The 17,134-nt window shown below is 51.4% G+C and overlaps 2 protein-coding genes across 2 annotated transcripts in view; one reads left to right on the forward strand and one right to left on the reverse strand.

The window, feature by feature from the left end:
* The first annotated feature begins 7,199 nt into the window (after positions 1–7,199).
* MPO (myeloperoxidase) lies at positions 7,200–16,218 on the forward strand. Its single transcript, XM_057714524.1, has 12 exons — positions 7,200–7,293; positions 7,443–7,536; positions 7,840–8,015; positions 8,242–8,365; positions 8,478–8,607; positions 8,678–8,884; positions 9,707–10,025; positions 11,813–11,973; positions 13,336–13,591; positions 14,050–14,220; positions 15,032–15,269; positions 16,011–16,218. The coding sequence occupies exons 1-12, from the start codon at positions 7,218–7,220 to the stop codon at positions 16,216–16,218; spliced, it is 2,160 nt and encodes a 719-aa protein (XP_057570507.1). The 5' UTR covers positions 7,200–7,217.
* Positions 9,038–17,134, reverse strand: part of LPO (lactoperoxidase) — a 41,936-nt gene continuing 33,839 nt past the window's right edge. The window contains exon 13 of the mRNA XM_057714522.1: positions 9,038–12,094. Within this exon, the coding sequence (XP_057570505.1) occupies positions 12,058–12,094 (37 nt within the window). The 3' untranslated portion in view covers positions 9,038–12,057. The remainder of the gene's footprint in view (positions 12,095–17,134) is intronic.

The raw sequence follows: 17,134 nt of genomic DNA on the forward strand, positions 1-17,134 counted from the left end.
AAAGTATTTGGTCTTTCACTGTCATGATGTCAGTGATAGCGTTTTTTTTGGTAGAGGCCCTTGGCTGGGTTTGAGGAAGTTCTCTTCTATCCCTTATTTGAGAGAGGTGTTTTTTTGTTTTGTTTTAAAGAGAATCAGCATTAAATCAAAACTACAATGAAATTTAGTTAGCATTAAATCACCTCACGCTGGTCAGAATGGCCATCATCAAAAAGTCTACAAATAATAAATGCTGCAGACGGTGTGGAGAAAAGGGACCCCTCCTACACTCTTTGTGGGACTGTAAATTGGTGCAACCACTATAGAAAACAGTATGGAGTTTCCTTTAAAAACTTAAAATAGAATTACCGTATGATCCTGCAATCCCATTCCTGGGCATATATCTGGAGAAAACTCTAATTAAAAAAATATATGCACCCCAATGTTCATAGCAGCACTACTTACAATAGCCAAGACATGGAAGCAACCTAAATATCCATTGACAGATGAATGGATAAAGAAAATGTGGTACTTATATACAATGGAATATTACTCAGCCATAAAAAAGAATGAAATAATGCCATTTGCAGCAATATGGATAGACCTAGAGATTATCATACTGAGCCTGAAGTAAGTCAGACAAAGACAAATATCATATGATATCACTTATGTGCCGAATCTAAAATATGATACAAATGAATTTATTGGCAAAACAGAAACAGACCCACAGACATAGAAAACAAACTTATGATTGCCAAAGGGGAAAGGGGAGAGAGCAATAAATTAGGAGTTTGGGATTAGCAGACACAAACTACTATATATAAAATAGATAACCAACAAGGTCTTACCTTGAAAGCTCTTTTTTCCTAATAAATTTATTTATTTATTTATTTATTTATTGGTTGTGTTGGGTCTTCGTTGCTGTGCACGGGCTTTCTCTAGGTGCGGAGAGTGGGGGCTGCTCTTTGTTGTGGTGTGCAGGCTTCTCATTGCGGTGGCTTCTCTTGTTGCAGAGCGCGGGCTCTAGAGTGCAGGATCAGTAGTTGCAGCACATGGGCTTAGTAGCTCCATGGCATGTGGGATCTTCCCAGACCAGGGCTCGAGCCCATGTCCCCTGCATTGGCAAGCGGATTCTTAATCACTGCGCCACCAGGGAAGCCCTTGAAAGCTTTTAAGTTTTTAAAATTAAAAAAAATTTTATAAGAATATTTATAAGATTTTATCAGTTCTGTGGAGAAACTCAAAGACCAAATGTATATACATTTTTCAAAAAGAAAGTAGTTAGGAACAAACCTAACAAGAGGGTAAAACAATAACACTTCAATGAAGACTATAAAAGTAAACAAATAAAATGGTATACTGTATTACTCAAGAATGTAAACTCCATGAGACCAAGTAATTTGTTGATTGCTGTAACCCCAGTGCCAAGAACGGTGCTGGCACAGAGGTACTCAGTAAATACGTGTTGAATGGATGAATGTGAATGGATGGGAAGATTTAATATCACAAGATGCCAATTGTCACCAAATTTATGTATAAATTGAAAACAATATCAATAAAAATCTCAGTTGGATTTCTCATGGAACTAGATGCTCAAAAATTGATGAGAGAGTAAATGTTAGAATACTGAAGATTCTTTTGAAAAAAAAAGAATGAGGAAGGAGAATTTATCTTACAAGAAATCAAAGCTTATTAGAAAGTTATGGCAACTGTAATGATTAGGTATTGACAGGAATTGATAAATAGACTAGTAAATCAGTAGAATAGAATAATCTAGAAACACATACATATATGGTAAGTGATAAAAGTAGCATCTCAGTTCAGTGGAGAAATGACAGATTATTCAGTTAAAGGCGTTGGGACAACTGGTTTTCCATTTGAATAGAAATGAAGGTGGCTCTGTTTCTGACACTGTTCACACACAAAAATTCCAGATGGTTTAGCGATCTAAATGTGAAAAATCAAAGTATTAAGGTTTTAGAAGAAGATATAGGAGAAAGTATGTATGATTTTTGAAAAAGGGAAGATCCTCTTAAACAAATCTGAAACAAAAAATCCATAGAGGAAAATTTGACCACCTCAAAATTAAGACTCCATAAAAAACATAAATGAAAAGTGACAAGACTGGAAAAAAATATTAGCAGCATACATGACAGTTGACAGATTACTATGTATCCAGAATATACAATAACTTTTGCCCTTCAATAAAAAGAGCACTAGTGAATGGGAAAATGGACAAAACCAAACGCAGGAAATTTACAGAAGAGATAATACAAAAAAAAAAAAAAAGATGCACAATCTCACTATTAATCAAAGAAGTAAAAAATGAACCAATAGTGTGATTCCAGTCTTTGCCTATGATAATTTTACCGATTGGAAATATCTATTAATATCTAGGTGGATAGACCTAGAGTCTGTCATACAGAGTGAAGTAAGCCAGAAAGAGAAAAACAAATACTGTATGCTAGCTCATATATATGGAATCTTAAAAAAAAAAAAATGGTACTGATGAACCCAGTGACAGGACAAGAATAAGGATGCAGATGCGGAGAATGGACTGGAGGACACAGGGTTGGGGGGGCAGGGGGCGAAGGGGAAGCTGGGACGAAGTGAGAGAGCAGCATAGACATATATACACTACCAACTGTAAAACAGATAGCTAGTGGGAAGTTGCTGTATAACAAAAGATCAACTCGATGATGGGTGACGCCTTAGAGGGCCAGGACAGGGAGGGTGGGAGGGAGTCACGGGAGGGAGGGGATGTGGGGATATATGTCTAAATATAGTCGATTCACTTTGGTGTACCTCAAAAACTGGTACAAGAGTGTAAAGCAATTATATTCCAATAAAGAGCTTAAAAAATTTTAAATGCACAGAACCTATGACCTAATTCTCAGTCTTTACCTCGGAGAACACGTGTGTGCACATGCGCACAAAGAGGCTCTTGCTACATTGTTTTTAATAGTGAAAAATGGAAAAATGTCGGCTTCCATCAATAGAAGAAGGGTCGCATCGTGGAGGTACACCTCATCTAAAGAATGCTGGGTAGCAGCTGAAAAAGTGAGAGAGTTCTCCAAGTAGCACATGAAAACATCCGCGAGCGGTGTTGTTGAGCGAGGGAAGCATGCGGCTGAACGATGTGTATAATGTGACATCATTCATGGAAAAATAAAGAAAGAAGAATGTTTCCCACAGACCCATATGTATAAATGAACGTAAGTAAAAAGGTTTGGAAGGACAAACACAGAAATGACAAGAGTGTTTATGTCTCAGGAGTGGGGGAAAGAGATTGTAACTGGAAATGGTGAACTAACCTAATCTAGATGGAGCTTTCAACTGACTTCTAATATTTTAATTTTATTCAAAAGATACCCGGGTATTAATTACCTGCATAACTTGAAATTAATGTTTAAAACTTTAAAGAGAGCGAAAACAAGGATTTTGGACTGGGTGCAACTGGGATGTTTGAGAAGTCGCTGCCCCGACCCCCTCCCCAGCTTCCAGAAGCCTCCTTCACTCCAACCACACAGGCACACAGGAAATCTGGCTGTAATCCCAACCGAACGGTTTCCTAAACAGCATTAAGAAAGAACAAGCGGTTTTGCAAGCAGTAGCAGAGAGAGCCCGTTACCCCACAGACAGTTGGACTTCACCCTAGGAGTGGGGATGTTTGGGAAGGTAAGTGGGGAGAAGGAGGGCAGCATGTGTGGGTGGGTGGGGGCTCCCTCAAAGGACTATAGTCTTGAGATGCAGCCGTCTCAGCAGTGCCCTCCAGAGGCCACCCCCAGGATGGGGCGTTAGCGGGTAATTTGTGGGACGAGGCTTGTCTGAAATATCTCCTCTGGCAGACATATCTCCTCTGGTTACGCTGCATACGTAGCCCTCTGAGCCACCTGGGCCAGACAAATAGGGCCTAGATGAGGGATCAACAGAGACACAGACTGGGCAGCCTTGCAGTGATCTCACTCGGGCCATTATTAATTGGTTGGAAACATCGTAAAGAGCATCTCACATCATCACAGAGCATCTCAAATCTCTGCATGCAAATGAAGGCCCACAGCCCCCACCCTGAGCCACAGGCAGGTGGTTTGGAGATGATAAAGCTTTGAGAATTCTTCTCCAGTCATACGGATAGAAAGCGAAGGGCATTTTAACATCATCCTTTGAAAAGGCTTTACATGTTCACTCATTGCCTCACTGCTGCCTGTGAGAAATCAGGGCAGGTCTCTTGATGCCCATGAATTACTGCAATGCCTCCTGCCTGGCACTTGGCCTCTGGGCCTGTCTGCTCAGTGCACCTTCCACTCAGCTGCCCAAGTGAGCTTTCTAAAATGAATTCTGACCATGCACTTCAGGGCCTTCATGGCTCCCTGGAGCCTTCAGGAAAAGAACGCCTAGGAGGTCAGCAAGAGCTGTGTCCTGGGCCTCTGCCTGCCTTTTCAGCCTCATCCTGCCCCACCCCCTCCGCCACGTTGGAACTGTCTAGGTGAAGCCCACCTGTGTCAAGGGTTTTGTTGCATCATTCTCTGTGCCCAGAATGCTCTTCCTCCCTGTGTCCAACTATTAAACATTCTTCAAGACAGTCTCAAGCACCAACTCCTCAAAAAAGCCTTCTCCGATGCTCCCGAAGAACCCTGCACAAGGTTGTTGGGGTGCCATTGGTCTGCGCCCCCCTGTGCTCATTGAGGACAAGGCCTATGCTCAGTGGAGGGCACCCAAGGGACTCAGTACATACTTGTTCAATAAACGCCTGAGTGAAAGCTCAGGGATAAACCTGCAGAGGCCTTTGGGTAAAGAGCACTGGTGTGTAAGTCAAGAGACCTGACAACTAGATAATTCTGAGCTGTGCCACACTGCTGCCCTAGGCAAAGTCATTTCCTTCTCAGACCTCTTTCTCATCTGTGCTATGAGGAGCTTGTATTAAATGTCTCTTCCCTCTTGGACTCTGACAATTCCCTTAAAAGAGTAAACGGACACGGATTGTCAAGAGTTGATGGGGTCGATATATATTACTAATAAGAAAAAAGAAACAAATTGTACACTCTAAATAGATGCAGTTTATTGTACATTAACTGTATCTCAATAAAAGTTCTTTAAAAAAAAAAGAGTTGATGAGGTCAATGGGGAACAGGTGTTCCCATACATGGCTGAGGGAGGGTAAAAGCCTTAAAAATGTGGATACCCAAGTGTGCAGCAATTTTACTTCTAGGACATTTTGGCCTATGGAAACAAGTGAAGATTCATCTAGAGATTTAACTCCATGGATAATGGTCCTAGTACTGCTTATAACAGTGAAAGCAGGAGATGATCCAAGTATCTAACAAGACAGGATTAGTGAATAAAACATAGTATTTCATACAAAATATTATGCAGACATAAAAATGAAATAAATCTCTATTTGTTGACACAGAGAGATGTCCAGGCTAAATTAAGTATTAAAAGTAGATTGTAAAATAATATTTAAAGTATGCTCCTGTTTTTTTTGGCCATGCCGAACAGCTTGTGGGATCTTTGTTCCGCAACCAGGGATTGAACCTGGGTCATGGCAGTGAAAGCATCGAGTCTCCACCACTGATTTGCTAGGGAACTTCCGTAAAGAATGTTGTTATCACTGTTTAAAATACATATTATATCTACACATAGGATATCAAATTATGAAGTGGGGTTACTGGGGATATCAAATTACAAAATGGGGTTATTGGTGGGATTGATTATGGGAAATTATTTTCTTTCCTGCTTCTTATTTATGTGAAAGATGGCAAACCTGGAAAGAAAAAAAAATTACCCATAACCTCACCTGATTGTAAATGTTTTAATTACTTATTCTATAACATTTCATGAATGGAAATATATTACTTACAGGATGAAAAAAAAGTACTTTCAAAAGCCTATAAAATTCTAGAACCTGATTCACAAAAAGCCACTCATCCAAGTTCACACATAGCAAGTCCCTGGCAGAACAAGGCTGGAAGAATAGCCTCCTGTCTCATGGGCTCCTGGGCTCTGCTTCCTGGCAGGTGGGAAGGTACGCTGGGAAGTTGTTGCTGTCCCTCGTTCCTTGGCCAAGATGTGGTCTGGGCATAGAAGGCAAGAGTGAGTGCAGGAGGGTGTCTGGAGGTAGGAGGTGTGGGTAGACCAAACAGGACATGGGGGCCACAGTTGGCACGTGCCCAGGCTGACGAGGGCACAGGGAAGTGGACAGACATAGTCACTGGTCGTCACTAGTCGTAGGGTGCCTTTCCTGCTGGGGAACGGCAGTCCCTCTGCCAGTCTTCCTCAGGGCGTCCCCCTCTTCTATTTCAAAAGTTTAACGCAAATCCTGACTACATTGATTTTGTCCCGGGGAGGCCCTGGGCTGCATCACCCAACTGACCACTAACCATAACCGGCTCTGTTCTCTAAAATCTGGGAGCAGATGGTGGGGGTGTTGGAGACAGCCCCTTACCAAAAGCCAAGAGGAAAGGGGATGAGGAGAGGGATAGAGGAAGTTAACTCGGTCCTCAGCCCGAGGCCCCAAGGGTCCTCTTTCCTGTGAAGCCCAACGGTCTCCAGCCAGATTTCCTGTCCCTCTAGCCTTCTCCACGAATGGGGGGCTGCCCACCAAGTTTGGCCACAAAGGCCAGATTACTGTTGGGGGTGGGGCATGGTACCCTGAGGCGCATAGGGCCATTATTCCTCCGGGTCTCCCCTTCACCTTCTGTTTCCCATAATCTTTTGTCCCTTTCAAAGGAACCCTGGATACTCAGTGGAACCAGAATTTTGGAGGGGTGGGGTTGACTGTCTGTGCCCCCTGGGGAAGCACTGGTCTGGACACACAATGGGAAGCTAAGAAACTCTGGGGGTGCTAAGTTCAGAGGCTGGAGACAGTTCTGGTCCCTCCTCTTCTGCCCATCTCTCCCATATCAGGAAGCTCTTTCTATGCACCCCAGCCCCAGTGGGGGAGGAGAGTTCAGTCCCCAGGGGCAGGCCTCATCTGCCCTGCCCCTCCCCTCCCCCAGCTTGGAGGACATAAAAGCCCTTAGTCCAGATTCAGTGAAGAGGTGATGCCAATGCCAGGTGAAGCACTGGAGATTTGGAGGTGGGGTTCTGGACTCTACCTGTAGGCAGAACCTACGGAAGGGGCACTGGGGTGTGAAGGTGGGAGTGAGGGGCCTGTGAGGAGTGGGATGTGGGGCTCTCTTCTCCCAAATGCACTGTGGGCTTTGGACACTTACTGGGCTTGGGGTCTTGCTGCAGTGATGAAGCTGCTCCTGGGCCTGACAGGGCTCCTGGCTGTTCTGACCATGCTCCAGCCCTCGGAGGGTGCCGCTCCAGGTAACGGTTCAGAAAGGAGGGAAAAGGTGACCTGTTGGGGGTGGTTCTGAGTCCCGGGGATTCCTTTCCTCACTGTAAGCCACCTGGGCCCTGGGGCCTGATGGGGTCTCTGGGCCCATTCCTGACCTTGGGACCCCTATTCTGGGCAGCTGTCCTGGGGGAAGTGGAGACCTCGGTGGTGCTGACCTGCATGGAGGAGGCCAAGCGGCTAGTGGACAAAACCTACAAGGAGCGGCGGGAAAGGTGGGGCCCTGGTCAAGGCTGCCCCAGGCCTTTCAGAGAAGGAACAGGCATCGGAGAATTTGTGGATGGGGGTGGGGCCCTCTGTCAGTCTTTTCATCTCTGGGTGTGAGAACAGTTTCAAAACAATGCCTCCTATGGCCTCACCTCTGGACTTCCAGGTCCATACCCTGTTTAAAAAGAGAAACCTGCTTCCTGACTGTGGGTCCGTCCACACTGTCCTTCGTGTCCACAGCTCTGGGCTGGGGCTCTGCTGAGTGTCTCTGCCTCCCTTCTCTGGCCCTCCCTCCTCCCTCCCCCAAGCAGCATCAAGCAGCGGCTTCGCAGCGGCTTGGCCAGCCCCATGGAACTCCTGTCCTACTTCAAGCAGCCAGTGGCAGCCACCAGGACAGCTGTGAGGGCTGCTGACTACCTGCACGTGGCCCTAGGCTTGCTGGAGAGGAAGCTGCGGCCCCTCTGGAAAGGCCGCTTCAACGTCACGGGTACCGTTCCCTCTACAACCCCAGCCCCTCCCTCCACTAGCGACCCCTCCTAGTGACCCCAGCCACTTCCCAGCGGTTCCCCCAACCCCTCCTTCCAGGGAGTCTCTGGGGCATCCTAGCATCCCTTCCATGTCCTCAGACCACACCCCCCAACCAAGGCTCCCCAGCAGAGGATAGGAAATAGGGGCTCAGCTCCCACTCGCCCCCTACTTTCCCGGCCCCACAGACGTGCTGACGCCTGCCCAGCTGCATCTGCTGTCCAAGACTAGCGGTTGCGCCTCCCAGGACCTGGGGGTGAGGTGCCCAGAGAAGGACAAGTACCGAACCATCACCGGGCAGTGCAATAACAGGTGCGGCCGCTGGGGGGCGGCCCCTCGGTGGGCGGAAGGTGGCTGGGGGGCGAGGGGGGTGTGTGTGTCCCGGCACCTTGTGTCAGCGTCCTGTCCGCCTCCCGCCCCGCAGGCGCAGCCCCACGCTGGGGGCCTCCAACCGCGCCTTTGCGCGCTGGCTGCCCGCCGAGTACGAGGACGGCTTCTCCCTGCCCTTCGGCTGGACGCCGCAGGTCAAGCGCAGCGGCTTCCGGGTGCCCCTGGTGAGCGCTGGCCCGCGGAGGGGGCGCGGCCCGGCGGAGGCCGCAGCTCCTGACGCCCCGTGTCCTGCAGGCGCGCGCCGTCTCCAACGCCATCGTGCGCTTCCCCACGGAGAAGCTGACCCCGGACCAGGAGCGCGCGCTCATATTCATGCAGTGGGGCCAGCTGCTCGACCACGACCTCGACTTCACCCCCGAGCCGGCCGCCCATGTCTCCTTCCTCACTGGCCTCAACTGCGAGACCAGCTGCCTGCAGCAGCCGCCCTGCTTCCCGCTCAAGGTGCTCCCTCCCTGCCCCACCCCCTGCCTTCGGGGCTGGGGGGATGGGCATCGTTCCCGGAAGGGAACACCTCCCTCCGTGCCCAACTTTCCTTCCCCCACTCCCAGTAAGGCTCACCCTGACCCCCCACCCCCACCCCTCTGGGCTGAGGACCTTCCCTCTGTCCCTCAAACCTCTGTGTGCACTCAGGGGCCCCCTCTCCCCAAGCCCATATCACAGAAAGCCTGGGCTGTGGGGTTGGAGCAAGGTTGAGAGTGGACTCCCCGGCTGAGGCATGTGCAGAGTAGGTAGAGGAGGAGAGAAGGAAGGAGGATCCGAGAGAGGGGAGAGAGAGACAGGGGTCAGAGTGAGAGCCAGGAAAGCGGCAGGGAAGAGACAGAGACAGGAGAGGAAAGGAGAAGGAAGAGGAGGCCCACGGAAAGTACAGAGGCCAGATTCAGAGAACAGAGGAGGGAGGACCAAAGACAGAAAAGAGGAGAGAAAGGAGGCTTGGGGGGAGGGGTCAGAGGACTGGCCAGCCCCCCTCCAGGGGGCCCCACATCCCCCACATCAGCGTCCTAGTCATCACCTGTCCAGCTCAGAGGCGCTCTGCGGGTGGAACCTCAGGCTCATCCCTTGGGGGCCTTGAGAGGCCTTCCTGCCCGCTGAGGGGGCTGAGAGGACCTCCACTTTAGTGTCTGGGCTGCCCTCCCTTCTGGTCCTGAGCTCCAGGCTGCTTCCGAGGTGGGAATTGAGGCCTGCGGGATGGTGGACGGGGGAGAGCCACTGCTGACCTCTGTCCCTGCCCTCGGCGAGCCCGCCGGGCCTCTCTCTGTGCTGCAGATCCCGCCCAATGACCCCCGCATCAAGAACCGACGTGACTGCCTCCCCTTCTTCCGCTCCAGCCCCGCCTGCACAGGGGGCAACATCACCATCCGCAACCAGATCAACACGCTCACGTCCTTCGTGGACGCCAGCATGGTGTACGGCAGCGAGGACCCCTTGGCCTTGAAGCTGCGCAACCAGACCAACCAGCTGGGGCTGCTGGCCGTCAACACCCGCTTCCGCGACAACGGCCGGGCCCTGCTGCCCTTCGATACCTTGCACCATGACCCCTGCCTCCTCACCAACCGCTCTGCGCGCATCCGCTGCTTCCTGGCAGGTCAGTCCTGGGCAGGAACCTGGGCGGACACAGGGGTGCCCCCTGCTGGAGCCACAGAGGGCCTCTGTTTGCACTTAGAGAGAGACTGTCCTCACCAACTTCACGATATTAATCCAGTTGCCTTGGTAACAAGTTGGATGGAACCAGAAAGGCAAAACCAAAACGAAACCCCTATACCAACAAAAACAAAAAACCCAAGCCTAAGAAGGAGACTCAGGGATGGCCAGGGAGCCTCTGTCCATCTGTCCAGCCCTTTCTCCGTTGCTTTCTTTTCCTTTGGACTCTGGGAGAGAGGACTTCCAGGGACAGGGAACTCAAGGCACAGAGAGCATCATGGCACCCTCCCCTTCTAGAATCACAGTATCCAATATGGTAGCCACTAGCCACACATGGCTATTTTCATTTGCGTGTAAGTGAATTTAAATTAACTTAAAGTAAAAGCACGTTTCCTCCGCTGCACTGGCTATGTTCCAAGTGCTCAATAGCCTCATAGGCAAGTGGCTTCCATGTAGGACAGCTCAACTGTAGGCCATTTCATCTATGCAGAAAGTTCTATTGGACAGAGCTGCTCCAGAACATCATCACCTATCCACCTTAATTCCCTGTAATAAGATAGGGTGGGATTTTCGATTTAAACAACTGGCAGTCCTGGGGATATGGTTAGGGCAGTGACGGTGGCCGTGCCCAGAAATTTTACAGTGTTTTTAACTGCAACCCAACAGTGGGTCTGAGGCCCTTCTCTCTGGCCTCCCAAACTCTCCTCCTGGTGGCTTCTCGTGGTTGGGTCCTGGGGAGGAGAATCAAAGTCAGGGCCTGTGGAAAGGAGAATCAAGGTCAACACCAGGGGGGGCTTTTCTGGGCTAGTGGGGGGAGAGCAGCAGTCCTCGGCTTCCACATGGTGTTGGGCCACATGTTCCCAGCCTGCATGGTCATGACCTCTGTCAAGTTGTGGGAAGGAAAAGCTGCTCTCAGAGAATTTCCTTCCTTTAGAGCTGGGGAGGACTGAACCCAGTGTCCTGCAGAAATGGGCCTGTCCCTAACCCTCTGGTCCTTCCAGAGCAGGTTGAGGGGAGGACTAGAGGGATCAGAGGGTCTCACTTGGTTCTTTTGAACAGTCTCACGTGTGGACTGTGCCCTGGCTCCTCCCCTGAGTAGGCTGCACAATTAGCATGCAGTAAGGTGGGGATGGCAGCTCTGAGCAGATGTTCGTGGCTCAGAGTCCTGTGTTAAGAAGGATTCTGAGGTTGCATCCAATTTTAGCAGGAGAGAGGGCTGTGATCATTCGCTGTGTCTCACGGGAACAGGAAAATAGGGAGAGCCAACATGCATGCTACTTTTTGGCCTTCCCTGAATCAAGACAATAAGTCAATCAAACAGTGTTCATGTATCTCCTATTTTGTACCAGTCTCTGTGTTAAATCCGTGTGTCTCTGTGTACGTTGGGTGGGAGGGTCAGACACCAAAAGGCACAAGCCATGGTCCTTGTCCTCAAGGTGCTACCAGTCTCAGGTATGGGAAGATGGCAAGTCTTGTGTCAGATCTGATGCTTAGTGAACGAGTCTCTCTGACCCGCCGTGCTGCTAAAGAGAGGAGGAGCTATTATGGTGGACCAGGGCATCAACGGAGGCCTCCTAGAGGAGGTGTAAGCTGAGCATAGCGTGGAAAGATGGTGGAAAGGAGGGCTGGGCACGAGGCATTTAAAGTCTTGGCTTGGGAGGGAGTTTCACGGGAGCAAGTCCTTTCGGGGAGGGAGGTCTGAGGATTGACAGTAGCCTTCTCTTCCCCAAGGGGACTCCCGCTCGAGTGAGATGCCTGAGCTCACCTCCATGCACACGCTCTTTTTGCGGGAGCACAACCGGCTGGCCACAAAGCTGAAGAGGCTGAACCCCCGCTGGAATGGAGAGAGGCTCTATCAGGAAGCCCGAAAGATCGTGGGAGCCATGGTCCAGGTAGGCAGTCCTGCACGTCGGTGAGGCCAAGCGTTGGCAGATTTGGGATCCAAACATGCATCTGCCACATCTTAGCTATGCAGATTAACCCTCATGAGCTTCAGTTTCTTCATCCATGATACTGTAAGGATGAAAGGACACGTATGAAAACACCTGGCAGATACTAAGTATGAAAACACCTGGCTGACAAGGGTGGCCACTTGCCATCCCCTCTTTCCCAGGCTTGCTCTCCTTTCTGCTTTCCTGTCCACTGGGAATGGTACTGGGAGGTTTAAACAGGTGGGTCTAAAGTGCCTGGTGCATAGTAGCTGTTCAGTAAATGCTTCTCATTTCCTTTATCTCATCGTCACTCTTGGCTCCTTTACACACTCCCTCTTCTTTATGGCTCTCTTGCAGCTCACCCACTCTCCTTATCCTCACTTATCCCTGGGGGGTGTTCTCTCAATTTTTTTTGAAATGTTTAAACGCTTTATTTTTATATGTATTTATTGACTGCACTATGTGGCTTGCGGGATCTTAGTTCCCCGACCAGGGATTGAACCTGTGCTCCCTGCAGAGGAAGCACAGAGTCCTAAGTGCTGGACTGCCAGGGAATTTCCCTTCTCCCAACTTTTGATGCTCCAGCATCCCCATCCTCTCCCCAAGACATAAACACACACACACACACACACACACACACACACACACACGCACGCACACGCACACACGCACACCCCTTGTTATTATTCCTTGACTCTGGAGGGGAGAGAGTTGCTGGTGCTGAGAGTGAGTTTTTGATTTGCACTAAGAACTTAAGTGAGATTCGTTTAAACTTCAGAGGAAATTCCAGAGTCTAGAATCTAGAGCGAGACTCTTCCATCTCTTCTCTTTTCACTGGGAGAAATCACCTAGGGTGACCCTTTTCCATTTTGCTTCCCCCCTTTCTACAGACAATATATTGGACCCTACTGTGAGCCAGGCACTTGCTGGGCACTGAGTAATTTCAAGAGAAATGAGATACAACCCTTGCCCTCAAGGAGCTAATAAGTTAGTAAGAGAAAAGAGACCCCAAGTAACAAGGGCAAGGGAGCTATTGAAAAGACTAACAAAGCCCTTTGTTATTTACTCCTTTAGTGCAGAGGGCAGCGTAATTACCCTTAATTTACATTTGAGGAACTGGGGCTCAGAGAAGTTAATAACTGGCCCAAGGTCACACAGCAGACAAGCACTAGAGCTCTGTGCCACTGTGTGAGACCCAGATCCAGTGCTGTGGGAGGCAAATCCCTGGCCATATATGAGGGAGGGATCCCCTGAGTCAGGAGCAGGCGAAGAATCTGCTGGGAGGGGTGAGTGGAGAGGCCAGTCTGAGTGACTTTTCTTTAGATCATCACTTACCGGGATTACTTGCCCCTGGTGCTGGGGCCAGAGGCCACGAGGAAGTACCTGCCCAAGTACCGCGGCTATAATGACTCGGTGGACCCGCGCATCGCCAACGTCTTCACCAACGCCTTCCGCTATGGCCACACCCTCATCCAACCCTTCATGTTCCGCCTGAACAATCGGTACCAGCCCATGCAGCCCAACCCCCGTGTTCCGCTCAGCAGAGTCTTTTTTGCCAGCTGGAGGGTTGTGCTGGAAGGTGAGCGGGACCTAAGCCAGGAGTGAGTGAGCTGGCAGCCGAGGATGGGGTGGGGGTGGGCTTGGTCACAGGGAGCTAGGGCGGAATAAATCCTCTTTTGTTCCATCTTTGGGGATCTGATCTGACTTTCTAGCTTCTGTTCACCTGACTCTGCCTGCACATCTAATAATGAAGAGTTGGGTGGAGATGGCTTGTAAGGAGCTGGCTCCTTCTTGTGTGTTGTAATTCTCAGTGACCCAGGAGGCCAGGGGCTGGGAGCACCTGACCCTTGCAAGCCTGAATAGCATTATCCTCTGAGACCTCAGAGCTTCAGTGAGGACCTATCCACTGGGGACACCTTGACATCAGGAGCCTCATGGGCCCAGCCCTCTTCTGCAATCCCCCCGGTTCTACCTTACTCCAATCTGAGCTCTGAGAGTGAGCCGGATCCTTCCCCTGCCCTGCTCCTCTTGTCCCAGGTGGCATTGACCCCATCCTCCGGGGCCTTATGGCCACCCCTGCGAAGCTGAATCGCCAGAACGAGATTGTGGTGGATGAGATCCGGGAGCGGTTGTTTGAGCAGGTCATGAGGATCGGGTTGGACCTGCCCGCTCTAAACATGCAACGCAGCCGGGACCATGGCCTCCCAGGTGAGGGGCTGTGGGAGTCTCCCTGGCCCCAGCCCATTTCCCACTCCAGGGCCTGCCCTCTCCAGGCACCCCCAGCACCTTGCTCTTAGGATGCAGTCTGAGGTCAGGCCCCTACCTCTCCCTGGGCCCATCTGCCCCATTTCCAGTGCCTCCCGCCTCCTTTGCATTGCTGTAACCCTCCAGCTTAGCGCATCACCATAGTAGCAGCAGCCGACCGCCCCCCCCACCCCCACCGCCGCCGTCTGAAACTCTGTCTCCATCACATTTCATTTTGCTTCATCTTACATGAATTCTGAGGGGAAGAGATTATTGAGATTATTATCAATTCCATTTTACTGATGAGGAAACTGAGGCTTGGAGAAATTCAGAATCCACCCGGTTCTCCAGCCAAGTCAATGACAGAGCTGGAATCAGAGCCCAGATCAGCCGCATGCCATGCCCATGCCTGTCTCCTGGGACAGCTGGTGTGGCTGATCCTTCCAGACACCGCACCTGGCGTGGGTCTGACATCTCCACAGGGGGCGAGGAGCTGCACCTGTTGTTGGACCCAGCAGGAGTTATGGCAATTTAGGATTTACTTTAGGGTGGGAGGGCAGGGGGAAGACAGAGGCTCCTGGAGAGACCCAGCTGTCCGCAGGCTCCTGGAGCGGCCGGAGCTAAGGGTTCAGGGTTCCCTGGGGGTTTATAGCCTGGCAGCAGTCCCTCTGTGTCCTCCCCTCTGTCATGTACCTCAGTGCATGGCCTCACTGTGTCAGGAAGGTGGCCTTTCTGGGACCCACCCACAGCCACCTGTCCCCTCCCCCCCATACAGGGTACAATGCCTGGAGGCGCTTCTGCGGGCTCCCGGAGCCCAGCACGGTGGGCGAGCTGGGCACAGTCCTGAAGAACCTGGACCTGGCGAGGAAGCTGATGGCCCAGTACGGCACACCCAACAACATCGACATCTGGATGGGCGGCGTGGCCGAGCCCTTGAACAGCGGAGGCCGCGTGGGCCCGCTCCTCGCCTGCCTCATCGGGACCCAGTTCAGGAAGCTCCGTGATGGTGATCGGTGAGGAGGGAGGCCGAGCAGCTCAGGCTCGTTGCAGGGTGGTGGGCCTGTCCCTGACCCTCGGGGGGCCCCAGCTTCCTCCTGCTAGAAGGAGTCCGTGATTTTCCAGTGTGTTCTGGGAAGCCTCAAGGTCATCCCTAATGTGCCCTGAATCAGTTGGGGACCTGGACCCTTCGTTGTAAAGGAGGGAAGAGAGAAAATGCCACTCTTAGCCTCTTCTTCTCCAGGTCTGGGGCCGCAGTCGCGGCGCCACCAGTCTCTACTGAAAGGTCCCATCCTTGCTTCCCCACCGTGGTGCCTACTCTCATTTCACTGTGGCCCTGACATCTATCACACCCAGTTCTCATCTGACCTGAACTGCATCTTTGGGGAAATTTAAAAAAGGTGTCCCTCTCTGGGTGGACAAATTGTAAACCACCCCAAGATCCTCTTTCACCACGTGGATGTAGCGCTGGCTCAGGGCCCAGGGCCTCGCGAACGAGTGTGGGCCCGGCTCCCCGTCTGTCATCAGTGGTGCCCGGAGGCTGCGGGTGTGGGGGCAGAGGGGGAGGCAGCTGGGCAGCTGTGAGGGGGGCTCTACTTATTTGAACCCCCCGGGCTGCCCGAGGGCCTGGACCTGTCCCGTGCTGTGGGGCTGGTGTCTGCCGTGGTCCTCTGTCATCCACGAGCAGCTCCAGCCAGCGGACGCCCTCCCTGCCCAGGAGGGCCTTGGGCACGATGGCCGCGGGTGTTCCCGTGCAGGTTTTGGTGGCAGAACAAGGGCGTGTTCAGCACACAGCAGCAGCGGGCCTTGGCCAAGATCTCCTTGCCCCGCATCATCTGCGACAACACAGGCATCACCGTCGTGTCCAAGAACAACATCTTCATGTCCAACACATTCCCTCGGGACTTTGTCAACTGCAGCACACTCCCTGCGTTGGACTTGGCTCCCTGGAGGGACAAGAACTAGAGTCTGGGTAAGGCGGTGCAGCGGTGAGGTGAAGGCTGGGCATCGCCGGTCTGGCCCGTTGGAACCACAGAGATTTCCCTTCCCTAGGCGAGCCCATCCTTGATCTGGGTGCCAGCCCAAAACACCAGCGACTAGACATTCATTTGTGTGTGTGTGTGTGTGTGTGTGTGTGCGCGCGCGCGCGCATGCGTGGGCACGTGCACGTGTGCCGTGAATATAAATTGCATTTCGTGTGTGTGTCTTGCATGGGAACACGGGTCGTGTTTCCTGTGCTGTGTATTTGCGGGTGTGTGTTTGCTGTTTATGTGCTCAGTACGTGGAAGGCAGCAGAGTGGGTTGGTGAGGAGCACGAGCTCAGAGCCAGGCTGCTTGGGTTCAGATCCTGCCTCTGCAGCTCACCGGCTGTGTGACCTTGAACAGGTTCCTCAACCTTGCTAAGCCTGAATTTTCTTCTTTGTAAATAACAGCTATCATGGCTCCTTAGAGGGTCCGTTTGCATCCTCTAGTACTTGGTTTATTGGGCACTTACGACCTGCCAGGCACTGAGCCAGGCATGGGAAACATATAGAAAACGTCAGACACCATTTCTGCCCTTGTGGAGCTTATACCTGGACAGTGGTGAACCAGCAGAGGTGAACTGGCGACCCCGGAGGAGTGGCTGTTAGCAGTCGGGCTGTGCGTGGGTTGAGTGAGGGGCCCAGGCGGGCCAGGCTCATTCCATGGCTCCCCTTTTTCTTCCTCACCCTGGTCTCTTGCTTATTCACAGGAGTCTGCCTGGAGAGGAACTGGGCCCGTTGCCCCTTTTGTACCATTTGTTTGTACCTGATGGTTATGATAATAAAGCACCGCTGATGATCTTTGCTTTGTGTCTGCAGTGGGGCTGGACCCTCACCATGAGGCTTGCTCTGGGCTCTGA

Source organism: Hippopotamus amphibius, chromosome 17, assembly GCF_030028045.1.
Source record: "Hippopotamus amphibius kiboko isolate mHipAmp2 chromosome 17, mHipAmp2.hap2, whole genome shotgun sequence".
NCBI classification, from domain to species: domain Eukaryota; kingdom Metazoa; phylum Chordata; class Mammalia; order Artiodactyla; family Hippopotamidae; genus Hippopotamus; species Hippopotamus amphibius.

What these genes read in the sequence shown, in the direction of transcription:
- MPO (XM_057714524.1), top strand. Translation starts at nt 7,218, where the DNA reads ATGAAGCTGCTCCTGGGCCTGACAGGGCTCCTGGCTGTTCTGACCATG. An exon ending in CTGGAGGGTTGTGCTGGAAG is followed by an intron (nt 13,592 to 14,049) that starts GTGAGCGGGACC and finishes CTCTTGTCCCAG; the next exon opens with GTGGCATTGACCCCATCCTC. An exon ending in AAGCTCCGTGATGGTGATCG is followed by an intron (nt 15,270 to 16,010) that starts GTGAGGAGGGAG and finishes GTTCCCGTGCAG; the next exon opens with GTTTTGGTGGCAGAACAAGG.